The sequence below is a fragment of the Notolepis coatsorum genome (genome assembly GCF_963971535.1).
Source record: "Notolepis coatsorum genome assembly, chromosome: 4".
Taxonomy (NCBI): Eukaryota; Metazoa; Chordata; class Actinopteri; order Aulopiformes; family Paralepididae; genus Notolepis; species Notolepis coatsorum.
In genome coordinates this window covers 148706439-148732273 of record NC_140168.1, presented here as the reverse complement: position 1 = coordinate 148732273, position 25835 = coordinate 148706439, and the positions used below count along the sequence as shown (strand labels likewise).

The following is a 25835-nucleotide window of genomic DNA, read 5'->3' as shown; positions in this document are numbered from 1 at the left end:
CACCGTGGACAGGGTGAGCAGCTTTAAGTACCTGGGGGTCCACATCTCAGAGGACCTGACATGGTCAACACACATAGACGCAGTAGTAAAGAAGGCGAAACAGCGCCTCTACCACCTGAGACAGTTAAGGAAGTTCAGAGTATCGGGGAAGATACTCCAGTCCTTCTACTCAGGAGCTGTAGAGAGCATCCTGACCGGAAACATCACTGCCTGGTATGGAAACAGCACGGCACAGGACAAGAAGGCCCTACAGAGAGTGGTGCGCTCAGCCGAGCGTACCACGGGTATTGCACTACCCCCCCTGCAGGTTCTATACAACAAGAGGTGCAAATCCAGAGCCTGCAGGATAATGAAAGACCCTCACCACCCCAATAACAGCCTGTTTCAGCTGCTGAGGTCAGGCAGACGCCTGCGAACCCCAGCTACTAGGACAGAGTGGCTCAGGCTCAGCTTCTTCCCCCAGGCCATCAGAGCCATGAACAATGAACATTGAGTGCTCAGAACATTGAACTATCCACACACAACACACATGAACACACACACGACACGCACGCTGTGCACGCTCACACACGAGCAGCCACTTAACACTTTAACATGAGCGGGCACACACTCATGTCGCACACACGCACACTTATGGCCAAAGGAAAGGACACTTTAAATTAGAATAACAGGAACAGTGTATTGCACTACCAAAGCTAACTAGCATGTCCCATATGCTCTGTAAATAACTATGTACAGATACCGAGATGTCACTCCATGTTACCTGTTACCTGTTTACTGCACAATGTTGTTTTCATTTTTTGATTCTATTATATGTTGTACCACTGTATTGCACATCGTTGCGGGCAAGACCACCCGCATTTCATTGTATACCTGTATGCCGTGACAATTAAAACTCTTGACTTGACTTGACTTGACTGAGTTCAATAATGACAAGCCACTTGAGTCCCTGCTCCTGACGTCATTACTCGCCCATTCACATCGCAGATATATGATGCACTGTTTAATTGAGGGGGGCTAAGACGCCCCCGTAATTGACATGTTAATAACAAAAATCAGTATATCATAAACAGAACAATGCATACAATGCATGATGTATTTTATTATGTTGTCAGGAAGGGTTTGTCAGGCAGAATACAAGTCTCAGCAAGAGCGGAATTATGCTCTACTATGGGTATAATTTGTTCACGTTATTTAATTCTTTTGTGTCAGTATTACATTTTCATTCTACTTCCTACCTACAATATCTAGTTGTTCAAACGCAGTTCAGCACATGGTGGGAGGGATGGTCCGTGTACAACCACGCTGGGCATCTCTGCCAGTGCACATGACAAATGGATGACATTATAACACCTAGTGATAAAACCCCAGCCTGGGCACTGAAGCTAATGTTTAACTTGATCGGCCTTTGGACTTTGAATCATTTGAGTCTTAAGTTATGACTGCTTCACTCGCACCAGCTTTTATAGAATAGAAGTACTTTATTGATCCCGACTGAGGGAAATTCAGCACACCAGATCGTTCACATTTAGGTAGTCAAAAATCACAAATCACAAATATGAATAAAAACAGTCAGGGATATACATTCTAAGATATGTATACAGTAAAAAAAACTAAAATATACAGTAAAATGTACAGTAATAAATAAGTGTAAAACTGTAAAATCAAATGTTGATTTAAAACGTAAATGCGCGTCCAGGAAGAGTATGCCAGACTGTACTGTCACTCTGTGCTCACTGCTCAGTGATGCGTTATAGAGTCTGATGGCTGTTGGAATGAAGGACTTCCTGCGCCGTCAGTGCTGCATCTTGGGAGTCGAACACTGTACGTGCTCCTTCTGTCAGCCAAGTCTGTGGATGGGAGGGGTTGTCCATGATGGCGTGGACCTTAGCAAGGCTCCTCCTCTATCACATGCATCATTCATTTAGCTGTATTTTGTCTATTTTTTGCTGTCTTGTTTGTTTTGTAAGTGTTACTAGACTGACATGCTGACACACAAACTCAGACAATCACTTCTACAGTACAGAAACCTTCAGTGGCGAATCCTTATGGAAGCCAACGGAAGCCAGGCCTCCCTATTAAAATATGAATTAATATCAAATATGAAATATGAAAAAAAAAATTATATATAATTTTTTTTTAATATAGTTTACATTATTTTTCATCTGTGCATCTGTGTTATAATTTTTTTTTTTTTTTTTAAATGTCTCCCTCTTCTCCTTCTCACTCCCTCTAACACACTGTCAGACTCACTGTGCTCACTGCAGCTATAGAGGAGAGGAGGCAGGGGGTAGGTCTCTTTCTCCAGCCTCAACCATGTGATTCATGTATCTAGAGTCCAAAACCGATCCTAGCCAATCAGATTCGAGCTGACTGCCACACCCTAAAAGTTTAAAACGGGGCTGTGAGAAGAATCATGAGTGTGGATTCCCCTCTGCACACCTCCCCTCTGCACTCTGAACATTGTATTAACCCGTGACTGCTCCCACGGGCCGAATATTGACCCGATCCTCGCGAGATTAAATCCACGGGTACCTCTCGGCGTGCCGAAGCTTTTCCTAAATCACTTCCATCATCGAAAACGAGGGGAAAAGGTAGGCTTGCGACCCTGAAAATGTCGCGTGATTTTAACGCTGTATTAAGTGAGCCTATTATGGGATCCACGCGAGCTTTCTATCGTGGAAACATCTGGGCGTCCCGCAACTTTTACTCATTCACATGTAGCCCCGAAAATGCTTAGAAAAGGAAAGCCGCAAGCGTGGAATAAACTCGCCGAAACGGAAAAGTGTCCCACGGGCGCGCCGTGATTCCGATCCGCGTGAAATTATTCACGGCCATAGAGGAGACCGTGGGACACCTTTTTGCAACAGAATATGTGTCTCGAATTTGCTCCCACGCGGCGCGCAAAATCGTGCAAGGAAAAATCTGACCAAAAATTAACCAATGCTCCAGCAGTATTAATGACCCTGATGTAAACAAGACAAACGTCTTTCTCTGGTCTGCATCCCCTTATACAATTGTGTGTATTGAGCCGTACTGTATTGTACCCATTCTGCAATCTGTTAAATAAATAAAAAGAAAGTTTGACTGGCCGCCGAGCCATACTGTAGTGTACATGGTGACTGATTGACTTAAAAAAAAAATAATAATAATAATAATAATATTAATAAAAATATTTAATAATTTTTTTTTTAATAATTTTTTTTTGGCTTCCCCTGTTATTTTACCCACGCGACGCCACTGGAAACCATACACCGGTGTCAACACAAAATTGATACAAATAACAGACAACAAATATATATAATATGACAACAAACTGGAAATAGGCTTACAACACAAATTAAAACACTGAAAGATCAAGATTCAAGATTTTTTAATCGTTCACCATAAAGTCTTGTAATTAATGATAACACAATACAAAAAAAAGTTATATCTTTTCACTACCACACTACAGAAGGTTAACCTGTTAGTATCACGTACAGACGGTTAACCTTCTGTAGTGTGGTAGTGAAAGGGTTCACCCTTTGTAGTGTGGCAGTGAAAGGGTTAATCTTCTGTATTGTCGCAGTGAAAGGGTTAACCGTTTGGTAGTGCGGCAGTGAAAGGGTTAAACCCACACATCAGACCAAGACAAAATAAATGTAATCAAAGTGCAATACCAAGCAGGACCCCTCCTCCCCTCAAAACCACCCTCCACCCCACCTACAAATCCTTTTCTCTGTGTAATTTACTTATTTCAAACCCCCACCCTATTTTATTGATCCTCCAATCACAACCCAGAGGGAAGCAACAGTTATGATTGGAGGATCATCAAGAAAATAAGGCAGGGCTTGAGATGTGTCAATTTGTATAGACCACCGCAACACTTCCGGTATTCTGAAATCATGGGAGAGAGAGTGGGGGGAGAAAATGAATGAATGTGGATGAGAGCCTTGACATGCGCAGATTGATAAACCTAGATCTCTGGACAATCCAGAGAGACTCCGTGGAAAAGTGACTATAGCTTGGCCGAGAAAGTGCAGATCGATTTGGGATTGGTGTCTCCGTGTTCAGGAGACTCAGGTGTATAAAAGTCTATTGGACCATGTCTCCAGCACCTCCAACAGCCGTAGCTACAACCACTTAATGTCAAGGCTCTCATCCACATTCATTAATTTTCTCCCCCCGCTCTCTCTCCCATGGGCTCAATGTAACGCGGAAATGCAGTGGTCTATTAGATTGATTTGACACATGTGCTTCTGTGCAGGGTTTGAGCCTTTTGGAGAGCACACAGTCAACTCCAGCTGGGCGGCAGTGCAGGTAATCAATCACATGGCGGTGTTTCTATATTATATATATATATTGAACAAGGTGTTGTTGGTGTTGAGATTAATTGAATACCTTAGACGAAGAACCATATATGTCTGTTTTTAAGTTTCAGAGGAACAATGTTTTCAAACGTTATTATAGAAAGATGGTACATTCAAGTTAGACGGTGGGCCGAAGGTCTCTAGAGGCTTCCGTTAATGAAATGATTGATCTGGTTAAACAGACTATGTTATTGTAATATGAACTACATAATATACTATAATAACACATTTCCGTTTGTTGGCAACGGTTGTTGGGTCATATCTTTATGAAATTAATGTGTTGATAATAGGGATGCCCCGATCACGTTTTTTGCCACCGATCACCGATCGTCGTGAGCCATATCGGCCGATACCGATCCGATACCGATCGTTTTTGATTAAAAAGAAATAAAAAATTATTTTATATAATATTTTTTTCTTTTTTTTTTTTTATAAAATATATATATTATATAATTAGACTTGTACTTGTATTATCTGCGAGACATCGCCACCACACAACAAGTCAAAATGCTCGCTATCTGCAAACAGCTCCACTGTCTGTGTGTACTCTAGTAGCCTCCAGCTACCAAAAAGGATTCTCCGGCGCTGCAGCGGGACCCTATTGGTAACGTTATGCTTTGGTCATTTCACATTCAGCAAGCCCTCAGCTCGAATACGCATTCAATCAATGTTATAAGACATTGATATCAGGAGCTATCTGTAGCTACTGCTAGCCGGCTAGATGACGTTAAGACAACTATTTAGTTCAATCGGACATTTCGTTTTGAACAGTGAATTAACGTCAGCTAACGCGAGCTAACGGAGGTATCAACATGCACTACAAGACTTGCTGGAGCATTTGTTGATATCAGGAGCTATCGGTAGCTAGCCGGCTAAATACCGTTAGACAATGCCTACTAAAAGTGAATAGTTGACTGGGTAATTTTGTTTAAACAGTAACGATAGCTAGGTAGCTAACGTTAGCTCAGGTCGAATGCACTATCTAGACTCAGCAGAGGAGGTCCGCCTCTGTGTTTACAAACTCTACACGGGTACGGGCGGGGCTAGGGAGGAGGAGCAGTTTGCAGGTCCTGCGCGTCTGAGACAAGCGAGTGAGATATCCACTTGATCAGTTTCCGCGATCGGCGAATATGACTAATTATCGGAATTCCCCGATCGCATATTTATACTAATTATCGGCCGATAACGATCGGTGGCCGATCGATCGGGGCATCCCTAGTTGATAAGATAAAAACTACCTACGTTTGTGAAAAGGGGCGTTGCTGCGGAACCAATCAAAACGCGTTACAACGTCAGGTGACTTGATTTCTTCCAATGACATTCTTCAAGCCCTGGAACCAGGAAGTAAATATTGCTACTCGTCTGTTCACAACACTGGATAGCTCTGCATTCGGTAAGCTCTCAATTCATTACTATTACTATTGAAATGCATTTTTACTTAACTTTACAGCATTATTCAAACGTGATAGGAAGTTATGAGTCATCAGCAGACAGCAGTTTATATGTAGTCCGTTTTGACGTCCGATTACACATTGGAAAATGTTGTAGCCACAGCTCACAAAGACTAACGTTACCTACGTTAGCATTTTAACTTTAACATTACGTTAGTGTAAATCAAACAACTCTAACCCAATACTAATAATAGTAACTTGTTTCACATTCTTGCTGTGTGTTACACTATGGTAATAGCGGTCTTTGTTTTAGATGCTGTTGTCACTATGAATTACAAATGGGGGGCCCTGATGTAAACAAGACAAACGTCTTTCTCTGGTCTGCATCCCCTTAACAATTGTGTGTATTGAGCTGTACTGTACCGATTCTGCAATCTGTTAATAACGTTTTCAATCAATCAATCAACATTTATAACACAATAACAAGTGTGAAAATAACATGTTATTTATTTTAACAGTAACATGTATTACAAAAACATATTCCCTGTTGTCCCAAATTACTGCTCCTTAATGATGATGATTCTTTAGCTTGGCAGGAAGTACTGCTGAGAAAAAAAATTGGCACTTTGATGGCAAGCTCCACATTCTCTGCCCTTTAATCACTGGAAACAGTTATTAGCTGATGTTGTAACAATGGAGCTTTCTACAGCTAGATTAAATGGTGCAAACTATGAAACAATAGATAGCTGGAACCAACAATGTGCATTGTATGCCTGTACCTGTGCCTTCCAAAAAAGAAATAAAATATATGAAAAAAAGAAGATACAGTGTTCTGACAGTCCAAACACAGACACATGTCTGTACATGGTAGGTTGTTTGATTTGCATGTGCATCGCCCCTTCATGCATTGTGTTTTTTTTGCAGGAGCAGTATACAAGTTCCAGGATTGCGACTGGGGCTGGAGGAAGTGACATCCAGTCAATCTCGAAGAAATCTCTGGACTGCTGATCACCACATGGGAACTGTATTGAGAGGCATGAGCACAGTGAAGCAATAGTCGGGTGTCTGCTTCCTCCTGTATTGAGAACAGTGTTTGTAGTGGTAACACCTCCACCCCTGTGCCATCAGGGACTTCAACTGTGGCGGGTGGATTTACTGATCCCTCGAGAAAGTGCATTAACTTGGCTTTATCAGTTTTCACCATAGAGCCATCCATGTTCGCTATGGCTGCAGGGAAGGGTCCCAGACTGTAGACTAACATTTCCCCGATGTCAATCTTCCTGACTGTTCCCACCACTATAAGCCTGGCGAAGAGGTCTCGGTCTGCTTTCAGGGCACTTGATGTTGTTGTGTCCTTGAAGGTTTTGAGTTTCATCTTTTTTACAGGAGCATGGAAGTCCACCTCATCTGTTAGGAGACGTTGTTTAAAGAAATCGCCAAATGCCTTCTCACTGTACTAGTTACACATTACACACATACAAATGACAATAACACTATGTAACAACCATCAAATGCACTCACAGCACACACATCCACACGCACACACTCACTTTAAACAAACAACTCACTGCAGCACCCACTTTAGAACACCTAAACACACTTTATATTTATTGGCAAAGAATATGCACTACAACCCATACCTCATTACACCTTACTGTAAATTGTACCTCATCCTATTTCTGCATTGTACTATATAGTATATTGTATTGTAACTCAGTTACTTTTCTACTCTGCATTGTACATTGTATGTATATATTGAACACTTGTCTACGTACTTGACTTCTATTTTTATCTAGCACAATCTCTGGAGCAAAACAGAAAGAAGCATTTTATATAAAAGTATTCTGTACTTCTGTATGACAACTAATAAATAAACTTGAACATCAAAAAATCAACATTCTGTTCTCTATGCCAGGCTAGATCTGACCTTGACTCATGTTACAGGATTAATACACACTTTATACACAAATTGCATATAGCATTCTCTTTGGTAGCATTCATTCTGTGTTTATTGTGTCATACTGGGGAATAATATTAATATTATTATGTCCTATTGGGGACATCATTTTAAATTCTGAGCAATTCAATCGTTTTTTTTATAGACGTCTGACATTGATTGAAAACGGTTAACAGATTGCAGAATGGGTACAATACAGTACAGCTCAATACACACAATTGTTAAGGGGATGCAGACCAGAGAGAGACCAACAAAGTGAGGTATGTAATACATTTCGAATCAAATTGTGGTCGGTTAGATCTAACGTTAATATCACGTTATCCATCTAATGGATAGCAAGCTCACCTGACGTCGGTATGGCTTGCGAAATACAATCTTATAGTAAGAAACAAAACACAAGTTGAACATAGTTTTGAACGTTTTATTACAATAGTATTTAGGTCGGACCGTCGGATAGATAGCGTTAATATCACGTTAACCATCTAAAGCTCATCTGTGACGTCGTTATGGTTAATACAGTGCGAAATACAATCTTATATAGTAACAAAACAATACACAAATTGAACATAGTTTTGAACGTTTTATTACAATAGTATTTACTGTCTCATGTTGTGTATAATCAGCTAGCGTTCCAGTCAGATGCATTCTCCGTTGTTCATGTTGACAATTTTGGGGTCCCGAAATCCCGTTTCTGTATCCTGATTGGTTTATCAGCTAGAGGTGTCCAAAGATATGCATGAGAAAACATTTAATTTAAATGTAAGATTACGAACACCGATGACCAACAGACGGCTGGCCAACAAACGTATTTTGACTCAACATAATAACTAGATATTACACACAAAGAATTGTGTAGTCTGCCAACATGGATCAATCAAGTTCACTTTAGACTGACTCAGCCTCCCATCTAAGTGTTTGTCTTCTTTCATAGGTAAAGACAGTAGAGGTTGATTACTTTCTTGTGATGTATCACATCACACTCCAAGGGATTTAACTTCACAACTGCAAATACATGGGCTGTTCAATAAACTTCTAAATTGACTTATATGGTTCTTCAGTTTAAGGGTTCAATTGGTGATGGTGTTGTTTACCACTTTTCCTTTTTTTATTATTAAATATTTGTTATTATACAATGGCATGCAAATTTCTTGATTCTGATTGGCTGAAACAGTGAAGTTGCCGGTTGTTATTATCGTATAACACACTCCACGTGACCCCAGAACCCGCCCACAACCGAATAACTTTTTTTCCGAATCACTCCGCCGTTCATTGTTTTTATGAATGAAACCAAGATGGCGGACAATAATCTTTATGAATGGATGTATTGATTTCATCATAACGACTCATTCAAAAAAGATAAAGTGACCTGGAATATGTTAGTTGTTTACACAATGTTGGATTATGTAATTGGTTTGTCATGACTCATTGTAAAACAAAATATAAATCTCAGGGGGGGTTCTGAGGGGAGTGGCCACTTTGTACCTCCGGCTTGGTCGACCGTCCGTGCTGACACAATTGGCAGTGTCAGTGGGTGGGAAGCCGGTGAGGGTGGGTCCTGGTCGTTGTAAACAGCGACTCCTACAGTTCGGTCGAGGCGCCTGCACAGCAAGGGAAGGATCTGGGTGAGGTAGTGTGATCCTTCCACACGTTACACGTTACACTCTCCCAGTGAGAGTCCACGCTGCCAGGTGAAAAGAAGCGGTTGATTGGCTACACATGTGTCGGAGGAAGCATGTGATAGCCTCCACTCTCCCAGACCGACTGTAGGGGGTAGGTGCGCAACGACCAGGAAGGGGATTGGGAATTGGCATAACGACTAACATTGGGATGAAAAAACGTATTTCGTTTTACAATGTCAAAGCCTTTTAAATATAATAAAAACGTCCCCGTATTTCTGTCCGCTTTATCGTTTTATGACAGACATATGATAGTGTATGCGCTAATAATAACGAATTGAGTTCTAATAAATAACGTATTACATGCTGGGTAGGCTGATAGAGTAAATGCGCGTCCATGCGAGGGGGAGTCCGATTCTGGCAGGGAGTCCGAATTCGGCACAACAACGGTTGTTATTTCGTATAACACACTCCACGTGACCCCAGAACCTCAATGTAAATAAACCATAATCACCCTACAACTGGGTTTCCGTTAGAAAAAATTGTTGCCGGCCTCAGTGTCCGGTAGATTTCAATCTACCGGTCAAATGAGAGAAATTCCGGTCAGTTTATTGAGCTTAAAAACAATTGATAGGCAAAAGAATGACAACAAAACAAAAGAATGACATCATCAAGGCATGTAGATTTATAATATTTTTACTTAAAACTAGGCTACTTTTGCGTATAAAGTCATTATATTCCAAATAAAATAAGTCCCGAGACTCGTGCTGCTGCCGACTTTAAATCAAATAGGTGTCTGTGGGCAGTCGCCCGACATTAATAAACAACAGTCTGTTATAATCACATTTTTATGAGCTAACGAATTCCGTTATATTGGACATTTGTATTAATTATATCAAGCGAAGAACTGAGAAATTTGGCAGAGAGAGACGGCAACATTATCGTGGGTTTGCGTGACGACTCTCTCTCTCTCCACCTCCCAATGACTTATTTGCGAGAGTATGTCAATGCAGAGCAGCAGATTCAGCTGTTATTGGCTCTTTTCTGGGGACCGCACAGCAGCGCCCCCCACCCAACATTGAATTGCAAATGGCTGAATTGGAGTACTGCTGGAGACAGCGTTTCCGTTAGCCGGTAATTACCGGTATTTGACCGGCAAAATCTGTTGAAGTCCGACATATTTAATCTCTCCGGTCTTAATGTCCGGTGAAAATAATTCCCTGAGTCTAAGCACAATTTGATTATTTGAATTGTATTAAAATAGGCTAAAATTAAATAGCCTATGCGATGAACGAAACAATCATTACATTTGTTTCATCGTTGCTTCTAATAATGACAACGACGTTGTCAGCGAGAGCTTAGTGCTGGGTGTGCGAACTTTTGTGAAGCTGCAGAGCCGGAGCAGCAGCAGCACAGTGCAGTACTCCAGCAGTACTCCAATTCAGCCATTTGCAATTCAATGTTGGGTGGGGGGCGCTGCTGTGCGGTCCCCAGAAAAGAGCCAATAACAGCTGAATCTGCTGCTCTGCATCGACATACTCTCGCAAATAAGTCATTGGGAGGTGGAGAGAGAGAGAGTCGTCACGCAAACCCACGATAATGTTGCCGTCTCTTTCTGCCAAATTTCTCAGTTCTTCGCTTGATATAATTAATACAAATGTCCAATATAACGGAATTCGTTAGCTCATAAAAATGTGATTATAACAGACTGTTGTTTATTAATGTCGGGCGACTGCCCACAGACACCTATTTGATTTAAAGTCGGCAGCAGCACGAGTCTCGGGACTTATTTTATTTGGAATATAATGACTTTATACGCAAAAGTAGCCTAGTTTTAAGTAAAAATATTATAAATCTACATGCCTTGATGATGTCATTCTTTTGTTTTGTTGTCATTCTTTTGCCTATCAATTGTTTTTAAGCTCAATAAACTCTGACCGGAATTTCTCTCATTTGACCGGTAGATTGAAATCTACCGGACACTGAGGCCGGCAACAATTTTTTCTAACGGAAACCCAGGCTGGAGTACTGCACTGTGCTGCTGCTGCTCCGGCTCTGCAGCTTCACAAAAGTTCGCACACCCAGCACTAAGCTCTCGCTGACAACGTCGTTGTCATTATTAGAAGCAACGATGAAACAAATGTAATGATTGTTTCGTTCATCGCATAGGCTATTTAATTTTAGCCTATTTTAATACAATTCAAATAATCAAATTGTGCTTAGACTCAGGGAATTATTTTCACCGGACATTAAGACCGGAGAGATTAAATATGTCGGACTTCAACAGATTTTGCCGGTCAAATACCGGTAATTACTGGCTAACGGAAACGCTGCCCTACAAAAGGTTCTGAGAATTCTGTTCTAGCTAAGAGGCAAAATAACGACACAGATACTTTTTTCACAAACTGCACTATAACCGGGAATGTTACCATCAATGTAAATAAACCATAATCACCCTACAAAAACAGCACTGTATTTGTAAATCTGGTATGTCATAAATGTATAGATGTAGCAGTACTGTCTCTGTATGTCATGTATGTCATATATGTTAATACAATTTTCAATCAATCAATCAATCAAGCATGACTTCCATTGGATCTATGTTTTCTGTTTTGCTATCTACTTTTTCTGTTTTTGAATAAATCTCCATTATGCTTCAATTACTGTGTGTTTATAATAGAGGTGGGCATAGATTAATCTTTTAATCTAGATTAATCTATCTGCAATCTTGGATTTAATCTAGATTAATCTAGATTAAAATGGCAAAAAAAAAAAAAAAAAAAACCTGCCGAAGGCATTCAAAATATGTGTGTTCTACCCAAATAATGACCAGAAGTAAGTCCTTACTTTTTCTTTCCTCCTTATGTTTCTCAGGCCAGGTGGCCCATTACACCATGAGCCCATCTCCCGTTTCCAAAATGCATTACAGACTGTTTGAAAAAGCTGTTTTGCTATGATAATTGGTAATGAAATATCAAAATAATGTTCAATAAGATGTACTTGTGTTTAATAAGTTGTTTTATTCAGAAGTTAACACAAATAAATAATATTACCAGTAGAGTACAGTATCTAGCACACTCTCAGGAGCAAAACAGAAAGAAGCATTTCAAACTTGAACTATGGAGTTGCTCAGTGGCCAATGGTGTCAACTGTGGTTGTACTGGGCAGCTCCCAGGTGTGAATGGAACTGTGTGAATGTGAAGCAGGGCGTTCCTGAAAAAGAGCATCTGTGCTCAGCGAACCTACCCTGGGTAAATAAAGGTAAAAAAAATTAAAAAAATAATAATTTTATTTATATATATTTTTTTGGATTAATGCGTTAATTATATTATCGCGCGATACTAGTATCGCGTTAACGCAGCACGTTAACGCTGTTAACGGCCCAGCTCTAGTTTATAATAATAATAATAATAAGGTTGGGTGAATTGGGTCATTGTATAAAAGACATTACATCACTTGAAGTCATGTGTTATAGGAATTAGATCACGCCTAGGGGGGTCTAACGACCTTCCGCTGCACCTCAGGCCTAACAACCACCCCTAGGCGTGATCTAATTCCTATAACACACTCTGTTGCGTGATGTAATGCTTAATTTTTCCATTTGAAACATAAAACAAGGCAACACAATACAGTAATAATAATAATAACAAGACCACACAGTACCACAACAATAATAATAGCAACAATAACAACATTAGCAATAATAAAAACAATAAATTAAACACAACATAAAAACCAACTTGTACTATTACAGACACCACAAAAGACATTTCCTCCCTCACTCCCACCCCCCACCCCAGGGTGGTGTTATCAGTGTGTTGTTATCAGTGTGATGTTATCTGTCTCAAGGCGGCCAATGCGATCAAGCTCTTGAGATACAGAACATGATGCTAATTATTATGTCCTGTTATACAACGGCATGCACATTTCTCGATTCTGATTCGCTGAAACAGTCAACTTACACGTGGGTATTTGTCATAACCCAACGCTCTTGGTCCCAGGACCCGCCCACAACCGCATTACTATCACTCCGCCATGCGAGTTTTTAAGAAGTGAAAGCAAGATGGCGGACAAGCCGGACAGTAACATTACAAAAGGATATGGTGATAGGGTCATAAAGACTAAATGAAAAACAATTCTGTCACGGCGAATGTCTTAGTTTCTTAAACAATGTTGGATGATGTAATTGATGGGTCATGAGTCATTGTGGAACAAAAAAATATTGCGCAAATTGATTGATTAATTGCAAATTAATTATATATATATTTTGTACCTACTTTCTATAGAAGCAGCTGGGAGGTGCGCTGTTTTAAGTGAGCGTGGACTATTGAATTGATTGATTGATTGATTGCTAGTTTGTCTTTAGAGCAGGGTGATAGACCACCAGCCCTGATTCCAAACTCTAACCTTAACCAACTTCGAAAGAGTGCCTAAACTTAACCAGTTGGAAACAGCAAATTTTATTACTGTCCGCCTTGTTTCCAACTGGTTAAGTTTAGGCACTCTTTCGAAGTCGCTCTCTTTCGAAGTTGGTTAAGGTTAGAGTTTGTCTTTAGAGCAGGGCGATAGACCACCAGCCCTGATTCCAAACTCTAACCTTAACCAACTTCGAAAGAGAGAAACTTCGAAAGAGTGCCTAAACTTAACCAGTTGGAAACAAGGCGGACAGTAATAAAATTAGCAATCAATCAATCAATTCAATAATCCACGCTCACTTAAAACAGCGCACCTCCCAGCTGCTTCTATAGAAAGTAGGTTTAAAAAAAAAAATTCAAATAAAAACCTCTTATAGGGAAAAGAACCCCCCCCCCCCTATATAGGGCAAATAAATCTTTTTTGTTGTTGTTTTACCTACTTTCTATAGAAGCATCTAAGAATGAAGTTCTAGAGAGAGAGAGAGAGGGAGTTAGAGAGAGAGAGAGAGATGGCGGACAAGCCGGACAGTAACATTACGAAAGGATATGGTGATAGGGTCATAAAGACTAAATGAAAAACGATTCTGTCACGGCGAATGCCTTAGTTTCTTAAACAATGTTGGATGATGTAATTGATGGGTCATGAGTCATTGTGGAACAAAAAAATATTGCGCAAATTGATTGATTAATTGCAAATTAATTATATATATATTTTGTACCTACTTTCTATAGAAGCAGCTGGGAGGTGCGCTGTTTTAAGTGAGCGTGGACTATTGAATTGATTGATTGATTGATTGCTAGTTTGTCTTTAGAGCAGGGTGATAGACCACCAGCCCTGATTCCAAACTCTAACATTAACCAACTTCGAAAGAGTGCCTAAACTTAACCAGTTGGAAACAGCAAATTTTATTACTGTCCGCCTTGTTTCCAACTGGTTAAGTTTAGGCACTCTTTCGAAGTCGCTCTCTTTCGAAGTTGGTTAAGGTTAGAGTTTGTCTTTAGAGCAGGGCGATAGACCACCAGCCCTGATTCCAAACTCTAACCTTAACCAACTTCGAAAGAGAGCGACTTCGAAAGAGTGCCTAAACTTAACCAGTTGGAAACAGCTAATTTTATTACTGTCCGCCTTGTTTCCAACTGGTTAAGTTTAGGCACTCTTTCAAAGTCGCTCTCTTTCGAAGTTGGTTAAGGTTAGAGTTTGTCTTTAGAGCAGGGCGATAGACCACCAGCCCTGATTCCAAACTCTAACCTTAACCAACTTCGAAAGAGAGCAACTTCGAAAGAGTGCCTAAACTTAACCAGTTGGAAACAAGGCGGACAGTAATAAAATTATCAATCAATCAATCAATCAATTCAATAATCCACACTCACTTAAAACAGCGCACCTCCCAGCTGCTTCTATAGAAAGTAGGTTTAAACCCTCTTATAGGGAAAAGAACCCCCCCCCCCTATATAGGGCAAAGACAACTTTTTTTTCCCCTATAGGGCAAATACCTACTTTCTATAGAAGCATCTAAGAATGAAGTTCTATAGAGAGAGTTCTATAGAGAGAGAGAGAGAGAGAGAGAGAGAGAGAGAGAGAGAGAGAGAAGATTCTTTAATGACCACCCAGCAGGGCCGCGGGAAGTCAGTCAGAGTTGGGGGTGCGGAGATAAGTGATATAATAACGTCATAGGCGGCGGGTACGCTGAAGGGGAGGCAATGGCCGCGCAGCGCGCAAATTTTTTCCTTTTTTGTCAATATACACACGTCACCCACTAGGCTATGCGAGGCGAGATCCACTCTTTTAATATATAGTGCAAATTAAGTGTTCAAATGAAGGCATCCAATAATAGATTAACCATTGTCTTACCTTAATGCAGCAAAATGCAACGTTTCGTCTTGGCATCAAATGATCTTTTCTGCCCGGTGCAGCCCAGTACGCGTGTACGCGGAACTGAAAGTGGGTTGGTAAAAATCTACACGCGCCCGGTACAGCTTCTAAATTACTTTGTTTAAACACCGGTCTGTATAACAGGGAACACTGCATTATCGAGACAGCGCCCCTATTCTGTATTCTGTACTTCTGTATGACAACTATTAAAGAAACTTGAAACTTGAAACTATGAGGATCTGGCCGGTAATGCACAAGAGTAGGGTAAATCTGCAGTGCCGGTGACATTGAGTAGGATATTACAATGGAATAAAAGCCAAAACAACCTTGCAGTTACAACTCCCTGCCAGGTGGGGGTGTTGCAGCCCCTGCAGCACCCCCCCTTCCCGCGTCACTGCCACCCAGCCAGGCTGGTGGAATTTGTTTTCAGTGCAGTTACAGCATTGTTCCAACATAAAACATATAACATCACTTACAATACATACATACATTACATACTATTACTACATGCAGTTAAATACATAATTACAAAGACCACAATATCATAGTTTATTACATGGCGTTTTCACATTCGCCGAAATGCTTGATTGTGATTGGTCAATAGCCCCTGAAAGCGGTGAATTATTTTTCGATAACTGACCGCTGCCATGGGCAACGCGCAATAATCACCGGTGATTATTGCTTTTCGCAGCTGGAGCAATCAAGCCCACTGACACACACTGCATCAGTGCAATCAGACACACCTGCCGGCTGCCGGCGATAATAATAATAATCACTTTATTTGGGCTGACAGAGCCACAGAACAACTGCGTCTGCATTTGATCTCGTCTTGTCGATGGTGTAAAATGAATTAGGTATATTGTTAGTAAGTTAGCCATGTAATAAGCGGGATAATGTATAGCTATACTATTACTCGGTCATTGTCGCAAAATAATTGACCTTCACTGACGTTTAGAACACCTCGGCGAGGCGCCTCTGTATTCTAAACTCTGTGTCGGTCAATTATTTTGCGACAATGACCTCGTAGCTATACATTATCCCTTACTTATGTCCATGTCCATAGCAACAGAGGTGGGGGGGGGTTGCTACAGGGAGTTCAGTGTCTGTATGGCAGTGGGGAAGAAGCTGTTTTTAAAGCGAGATGTTTTGGTGGTCAGGGATCTGTAGCGCCTCCCGGAGGGCAGCAGCTGGAAGATATGGTGTGCTGGGTGAGTGGGGTTAGAGATCATTTTTCTTGCTCTTCTTATTGTGCTTTGGCGGTGGAGTGATTCGAGTGATGGGAGGGGGGTGCGGATTATTTTGGAGGATTTATTGATTATGCTTTGCAGTTTGTTTTTTGAGTGAATGTCCAGACTGCTTTACCAAACTGTTATGGAGAAGGTGAGGATGCTTTGAATGATGGCCTGGTAGAAACGGAGCAGGAGATGTTTTCTGATTCTGTATCTTTTGAGCTGGCGGAGGAAGAAGAGTCTTTGATTGGCTTTTTTGTGGATGTGGTCTGTGTTGGTTTTCCATTTGAGGTTGTTGCTTATGTGGGTGCAGAGAAATTTGAAGGAATCTGTGGTGATTATAGGTTTGCCGGAGATGGATATGGGGGTTTTGGGGTTTGGCTGGCGTCTGAAGTCGATAATGAGTTCTTGGGTTTTTGATGAGTTGAGGAGGAGGTTATTGTCTGTGCACCAGGTGATTGTGTGGTTGATCTGTGTACGGTATTCTGTTTCATTGTTGTCTGTGATGAGGCCTGTGAGAGAGGGAGAGAACTGTAAGGCGATTTGGTTACAAGCCTTAGCCACATGGTATAAGACATTAAATGTGTATGAACGAACAATACAATTTTCATTGTATCAAAAAACGTCACCTGTTGTTTCCCATAGAATTACAATTGTTCCTCTTGTACTTCCTGTTTCCTGTGCTGACAGGAAGTGGAGCGGCTGGGGCTGGGGGAGGGGGTGGACTTACACGTGTGTGAGGTGCCAGTCGAATACCAGGCTGTCCAGTGTTTGCTGCCGTCGCTATGGAAACAGCACCAGCCACAGGTAGTCAAGGAAACATTACACTTAAAAGGTATAATCTGTAATGCCGCCAAACAGCAACCTCTAGGCAAAAGAGGTTAGTAACTTATTATATTGTTAATAATAATAATTACTTGCATTTATATAGCGCTTTTCTAGACACTCAAAGCGCTTTACAATGTAGGGTGGAAATTGCCTCATTCACCACCACTGGCAGCACCCAACCTTGGGCTACGCAGGCTCAATGGCTGCCATACACTGGCACCCGGCACACATCACAATACACAATGGCTGAACGGCTCAGGATACAGGGATTGATATCAGCCAATTAAGGGGAAGGGATGATTAGGTGGCCTTGATGTCAGATACCTGATTGTTCTTTAACAACCAAATTCAGTCAGGACCTCGGTTTATCGTCTCATCTGAAGGACGGCACTCGCAGCTATAAGCTGTCCCTATCACCGTAACAGGGGCATTGTTACTGACAAGTCCAGAGGACAGAGTGCCCCCTGCTGGACAACAACACCACTTTCCGACAGCAGCCTTGACTGGGTCTCGAACCGGTGATCTTCCGATCATGAGTCCGGAGCTCTACTCATGTAGCCACTCTCCAGACCTCTCTTGGTAGAGTCTGAGGTGTGGCCAGCAGTAGCACATTATGTACTGACTCACCGAAATCCAATCCACACATCAGACAAAAACAAAAACTGTAAACAAAGTGCAGTACCATGTTGTCATCTTTTGTCTAGAGGTCACTGTTTGACGACATTACAGATTCTACCTTTATTAAACAAAAAGCTATTTATTTCTTACTTACTTTAAAATAAATTAAAAACTGCTCTCACTTTTTTTTTTCTATGACAAATTAAATAGATTTTATCTTTTTGTTATTAGGATTATGGATTGCTTGATTATGTATGTGTTTACATTTTATGTTTGTGTATGTCTTGGACCCCAGGAAGACTAGCTTGACGTCAAGGCGTCCAGCTAATGGGGATCCTTTTAACACATTCCCTGCCATTGGTTATATCCATCAATATAGCCAGTCTGCCACCACTGTAAGCCTATGGAGATGTTCACCTTCTTTGCAGGGCTATAACTTTTTAAATTGTATTGCTAAATTGACATTACTATGGCCCATTCAACATCGATTATCTATCATTCAGGATGTAGGAACGTTATACTTTTTCATTCATACATTCATACAAAAATACCTTCTAGAATATAAGTATGTTTTTATCGTTTTCTGCAGTAATTCCTAGAACGTGAGTTATATGCCTAAACGCATATATAGATTATCGATTGCCGTTTATTCCCTAGACACGCTATATTAAAAAAAAACTGTATATGATCGTATACGTTATGATTCATCATGCGCGGAGGAAAGGGGGGGGGGGGTCGTTTATAATTCCGTGATTGTCAGTAAATGTTTTATGTAGTATGGGTGATATATTGATCAGATGGTTTTCAATTGTTTGAATAAACAATTGGGCTGAAAATAACGTTATATTCCTCTTACCGTGCGTCAAAGAGACTGGCGGTGAAATATCCCAAGTATAGGACGTCGATCGCCTAGGTCCATTTCCGGTTTGTATGTCGCAATAAACGCAGAAATCATATCGATTATTAAGTTTATAAAGCGATCCATTATGTACATGTCTGTCGGGAGCCTTGCAACAATGTCTGACGGCCGGATGAATTTAATCGACGCACAGCCCCCACTTCCTGTTGTTTAAGTGTAACTCGCCCGACCATCCACCAGGCGGCGGTATTGAGCCGTCGTTGTATTGAGCCGTAGGGTCCAGCTGCAGCGTCGGAGGTGTATATATGAATTATGAATGCCATGACGAAAAAATTAAATATTGATCTCAATAACGCTGTACAGCGAGATCTGGCGGTCAAAGCATGGCGGGCAATAACGCTTTAAAGCGTGGATGGCGGTGGATGTGTTAATAAACAAACAAACTAAATGTAGGAAATACGTATAGTAATAATTCATGCTTTTAATATATTAAAGATATTTTGCAGCATGCAATGTTGCCCACAAAATCAAGTGATCAGTCAGCCAATGAATGAATGGATCAATCAATCAGACAATCAATCAATCAATCAATCAATCAATCAATCAATCAATCAATCAATCAATCAATCAATATGTTGATATGTAAGCAATTAACCAACCAACCAGAAAACAAACAAATCCCTCCCCTCTAACCTCCACCAACCGTGTGTGACTCTCTTGCGGTCTTTGTTTACATCAACAGCTGGTGGTCCACGTGGGGGTCTCTGGATTGGCCACCACAGTGACTCTGGAGCAGTGTGGCCATAACCACGGTTACAAGCGCCTTGACAACTGCCATTTTAGCCCCGCCTCCCAGTGCTGCGTGGAGAGTGGGCCCGACTGCATCCGCTCTCTGCTGGACATGGAGACGGTGTGTCAGAGGGTTCGGGACTCCGGCCTCGGGGTGGCCGTGTCCGTGTCGGAGGACGCCGGGAGGTCAGTCATGTGTTGCTAATCATGCATGTGAGATTGTGTACACACACACACATGTGCATGTACAGTGCATACACACACACACACGCACGCACACACACACACACACACACACACACACACATATGCTCTCTCTCTTTCTCTGTCTCTCTCACACTTGATATCTCTTGCTTGATATATAACATTCTATTATTTCCTAGTCATTTTGTAATATTATGGTATAATGCTAATGATTGCGGTGGTTTGGGTTGGATGGGTGTGGGGGGGGGATTATGTTTGATTATGTTATGTATATTGTTTCATATGTTTATTGTTGGTTTTATTTTTAATTATGTTTGTTTGTATTTATTGTTTTGTTTTGTGTGAACCCCAGGAAGAGTAGCTGTTGCCATTTGTAACGGCTAATGGGGATCCAAATAAACTCAAACTCAAACACACACACACTCACACACTCACTCACTTTCTACCCAGGCCTTGACTACTGCTTGAAACATTAGAGAATCTTTTTCAAAGGATTGAGATGTTCTCCTGTTACACTGAATGTTTGCAAAGCGTCTTTAATATTGTACCAGGTCAGCCGAGTGTGTTTAATATTGTACCAGGTCAGCTGAGTGTGTTTAATATTGTACCAGGCCGAGTGTGTTTAATATTGTACCAGGCCAGCTGAGTGTGTTTAATATTGTACCAGGTCAGCTGAGTGTGTTTAATATTGTACCAGGCCGAGTGTGTTTAATATTGTACCAGGTCAGCTGAGTGTGTTTAATATTGTACCAGGTCAGCTGACTGTGTTTAATATTGTACCAGGCTGACAGTGTTTAATATTGTAGCAGCCTCTGGAGTAGGCTGGGCTCACTGTGTCAGGCTGTGCCAGACCCACTGTATCTCTACAGTGTTTTAGCTCTGTGACCCCCTGTATCTCTACAGTGTTTTAGCTCTGTGACCCACTGTATCTCTACAGTGTTTTATCTCTGTGACCCACTGTATCTCTACAGTGTTTTATCTCTGTGACCCACTGTATCTTTACAGTGTTTTAGCTCTGTGTGACCCACTGTATCTCTACAGTGTTTTAGCTCTGTGTGACCCACTGTATCTCTACAGTGTTTTAGCTCTGTGTGACCCACTGTATCTCTACAGTGTTTTAGCTCTGTGACCCCCTGTATCTACAGTGTTTTAGCTCTGTGACCCCCTGTATCTCTACAGTGTTTTAGCTCTGTGACCCACTGTATCTCTACAGTGTTTTATCTCTGTGACCCACTGTATCTCTACAGTGTTTTAGCTCTGTGTGACCCACTGTATCTCTAACAGTCTGACTCAGTCTGGCTTCCGTCCCGCTCACAGCACCGAAACTGCACTGGTTAAAGTCATCAACGACCTCCTCATCTCCGCTGACTCCGGTGCCCTCAACATCCTGATCCTACTCGATCTCAGTGCAGCCTTTGACACAGTGTGTCACTCCATCCTCCTCCAAAGGCTGCACCAACTGGGTGTTGAGGGCACAGCACTTGGCTGGTTCTCCTCCTACCTCACAGACAGACACCAATTCATCTCCCTCTCCGGCCACACCTCCTCCCCCTCCCCAGTCACACAGGGGGTCCCCCAAGGCTCAGTCCTTGGCCCCCTGCTCTTCATCTGCTACATTCTCCCCCTTGGTCACATCATCCGTAAATACCACCTCAACTTCCACTGCTACGCTGACGACACCCAAATCTACATCAGTACACAATTCCCCCACAGCCCACCCCTCAGTCACATCGAATCCTACATCACCAAACTCCAAACTTGGATGACTCACAACTTCCTCAAACTGAACAGTGACAAGACTGAACTTCTCATCATTGGCACCAAAACCACCCTCACCAGATCCGGACCCATCACACTCACCATCAACGACTCCACCATCACCCCCTCCCCCCTAGTCCGAAACCTTGGTGTCCTCCTTGACCCCACCCTCTCATTTGACCCCCACGTCCGCTCCATCGTAAAAATATCCTACTTTCACCTCCGCAACATTGCAAAAATCCGTCACTGCCTCTCCCCCCCTGCTGCTGAATCCCTTATTCACGCCTTCATCTCCTCCCGCCTGGACTACTGCAACTCCCTCCTCACTGGTATCACCTCCCGCTCCCTCCATAAACTGCAAATGGTCCAAAATTCAGCCGCCCGCCTCCTCACTAACACCCGGTCCCGCGAACACATCACTCCTGTCCTCCACTCCCTCCACTGGCTCCCGATCAAACAACGCATAAACTTTAAAACACTACTCCTCACCTTCAAAGCCCTCCACAGCCTGGCCCCCCCCTACCTGACTGATCTCCTTCTTCCCTACCGCCCCACCCGTTCCCTCCGGTCCTCCTCCACTGCCTCCCTCACTGTCCCGACATCCAAGCTTAAAGACTTTGGAGATCGGGCCTTCTCTCGTACTGCACCCCGATTCTGGAACTCCCTCCCCCAGTCCATCAGAGACTCCCCTACACTCTCCACCTTAAAAGCTCGCCTCAAAACCCACCTGTTCTCCCTTGCCTTCAACCCCCCCCCCACACATAACCCCCCCCCTCCAACCTGATTGATGTCTGTCTCCAGTATTCCCCTCATGGTCTCACGTTCCTTTTGTTTTTGTTTCTTTGTTGTTTCTTTGTTTTTGTTTCTTTGCTTTTGTTTCTTTGTTTGTACTCTTGCTCCCGACTATTGTCAGCGACTTCGGGTTATTGAGAAGCGCTATATAAATTAAATGAATTATTATTATTATTTACAGTGTTTTAGCTCTGTGTGACCCACTGTATCTCTACAGTGTTTTAGCTCTGTGACCCACTGTATCTCTACAGTGTTTTAGCGCTGTGTGACCCCCTGTATCTACAGTGTTTTAGCTCTGTGTGACCCCCTGTATCTACAGTGTTTTAGCTCTGTGTGACCCCCTGTATCTACAGTGTTTTAGCTCTGTGTGACCCACTGTATCTCTACAGTGTTTTAGCTCTGTGACCCACTGTATCTCTACAGTGTTTTAGCTCTGTGACCCACTGTATCTCTACAGTGTTTTAACTCTGTGACAGACCCACTGTATCTCTGTGTTTCTGTGGGGAAACGTCTGGCAGAACCCATTATCAATATTATTATTATTATTGCGCACTAGGGGGACAAACATCCTGGGTTGTTAGTTTAATCCTTTCACTGCCACACTACAGAAGGTTAACCGTCGGTAGTGTGATGGTAAAGGGTTAACCTGCTGTGGTGTGGCAGTGAAAGGGTTAACCTTCTGTGTATTGTCGCAGTGAAAGGGTTAACCGTTTGGTAGTGCGGCAGTGAAAGGGTTAAACCAAATGAAAGTTTAGGGCTAAGCACAACATGCACCTTGCAAAAAGTTAAATAATTAATTAAATAAATATATAGTCTGCTTACTTTTCTGATAACTACATCACTACATAACTCGTAAATGTGGTTGAATGCCGCCACCCACTTCAATGATAGCGTTGTGAACGCATAATCTCTGTCTTAAATTATGTGTCTAATCTGCCCGTCGTTTATCAATGACTTGTTTGCAGTCAACATTGTCGAAACGGATTGTTTTTTAATCGATTCATTTCCGTTTTATAGCATTTTGAAAAGCCCTCGTTTTTCAGGAAAATATATATAGATTCCATGATAAACGGCATTTACTGGAATATTATGGCATACACAAAAAACGTTGTAATTTTTCGGCCTATTTATGAATAGTTTTCAAATAAACGCTAGATTATCGATAGTATATGTGTACTTATGCACGCTATATAAGCGATCTGAAAAATATATTCTCATTTCCTGATCAGCGCACACACACACACACACACATGGGGCACACGCAGATATATAGGTAAAAACAGATCCGATTACCCCAAGACTGGTAAAATAAATTGATTACCTCAGATCAGATGTTCTCCAAAAAGATTATTCCAATTCCTGATCGCCATTCCAAATATCGATCGCGTTTATTGATTCAGCGTTGGGTACTGTAAATATGTATGTTTTGCGTCTCGGCGATCACAGAAAAGTCAAATGAGGAAACTGCCCCCCCCCCCCCCCCCCCCTTCATCAGTCTAATCCAATGGGGTGCAGTTACACAGGGAGAGACGATAGGGGGCGGTATTTTCCCAATGGAGCTCAGAGAGAGGTTGCTGCACTAGCGTGAGGCTCGATTGATGAAATATGAATTCAAATCACTAATAAAAAAATACGACAAACAAACGCTAACTAAAGACAAAACGCATCCGTGGCACTCAAAGTGTTAACAATTGTGTGTATTGAGCTGTACTGTATTGTACCCATTCTGCAATCTGTTAATAAAATGTTCTATCAATCAATCAATCAATCTGTATGACAGACACCCAATTCAACATTATAGCCGCATTTTCTCTCAAGCTAATTTTGGTCGCGGATGTCCCGATTTGGTACAAATGTTTGCCCTCTTGGGCAGAGCTGTTTAGCAGGCTGTGATGTACAGGTGTAGAGACAGCTGTGTTGAAGTGTGAGTTTTACTGCTGAGGGAGGTGGGTATTGTGTATACAGTGACTGTACCATCCAATAGAAGTTGTAATTAGCATGATGAGTGTACTCCTATGGGATGATTACATGTGCGCCTATTTAGTTCAACTTAACCCGTTAACCGTCTGTACTCTGTAGCATGGCAGTGAAAGTGTTAACCTTCTGTATTGTCGCAGTGAAAGGGTTAACCCTTTGGTAGTGAAAGGGTTAATGGACTAGCAGAGGGGAAATGGCCACCAGAGGGGCATTGTGACATCGTGTCTCTCTCTCTCTCTCTCTCTCTCTCTCTCTCTCTCTCTCTCTCTCTCTCTCTCTCTCTCTCTTACGTTTACATTGCCAAAGCCAAACAAAACCAAACAATCAATCAAACAGAGAAATCAGAAGTAATCAGTACAGTACAGAAGGACTTTTTTGTGTGATTGACAGTCTTTATGGTGGTTGTATTCCGTTGAATGTCCTTTTCTTGTCACAGCAGCCAGTAGGTATGGGAGTTTTGAGTTATTTTCCATGTTTTCAAAGTCTCTTTGGGTGTTTGCAATTTGTGGGAAGTATATGTCTCTGATGTCTTGGTATAGTGGGCAGGTTGTTGAGAAGTGTAGCTCGGTTTCTACCTGTTCTTGTGTGCAGTGGGTGCATAGTCTGTCTTCTCTTGGGAGCCAGGTCTGCCTATGGCGGCCTTTCTCGATGACAAGGCTGTGCTCGCTGAGTCTGTACCTAGTCAAGGATCTTCTTAGTTTTGGGTCAGTCACAGTGCTCAGGTATTCTGCCACTGTGTACTCTCTGTTTAGGGCCAAATAGCATTTCAATTTGCTCTGGTTTTGGGTTGATTCTTTCCAATGTGTCAGATAGTTTTCTTTTTGTTTTCTTATAATTTGGTTTAGTCCAGTGTGGTTTCTGTCTGGTGGCTCTGCTTGTGTTTGTGAGCAGAGTCCCAGAACCATCTGGCTGAGTGGGCATCTCTCAAGGGTCTCTCTGTAGGTGAGGGCTTTGTTATGGAGTGTGTCTGGGTCACTTTCTTTTAGGTGATTGTAGAATTTAAATGCTCTTTTTTGGATTTTGATAATTATTGGGTATCTTCCTAGTTCTGCTCTGCATGCATTATTTGGTGTTTTCCGTTGGGTGCGGAGAATGGATTTGCAAAATGCTGTCTCAATTTGGTGTTTCTTTCTCTCTCTCTCTCTCTCTCTCTCTCTCTCTCTCTCTACCAGGTATCTGT

At 41.9% G+C, this 25835-nt stretch overlaps 1 protein-coding gene across 1 annotated transcript in view; it reads left to right on the top strand.

Moving 5' to 3' along the window:
* Positions 1-25835, top strand: part of LOC311227038 (pyroglutamyl-peptidase 1-like) — a gene marked incomplete at its 3' end in the record, with an annotated part of 46832 nt that overhangs the window by 20571 nt on the left and 426 nt on the right. Inside the window, exons 2-4 of the mRNA XM_084312550.1 lie at positions 4247-4299; positions 17521-17637; positions 19878-20114. Of these exons, the coding sequence (XP_084168676.1) occupies positions 4247-4299; positions 17521-17637; positions 19878-20114 (407 nt within the window). The remainder of the gene's footprint in view (positions 1-4246; positions 4300-17520; positions 17638-19877; positions 20115-25835) is intronic.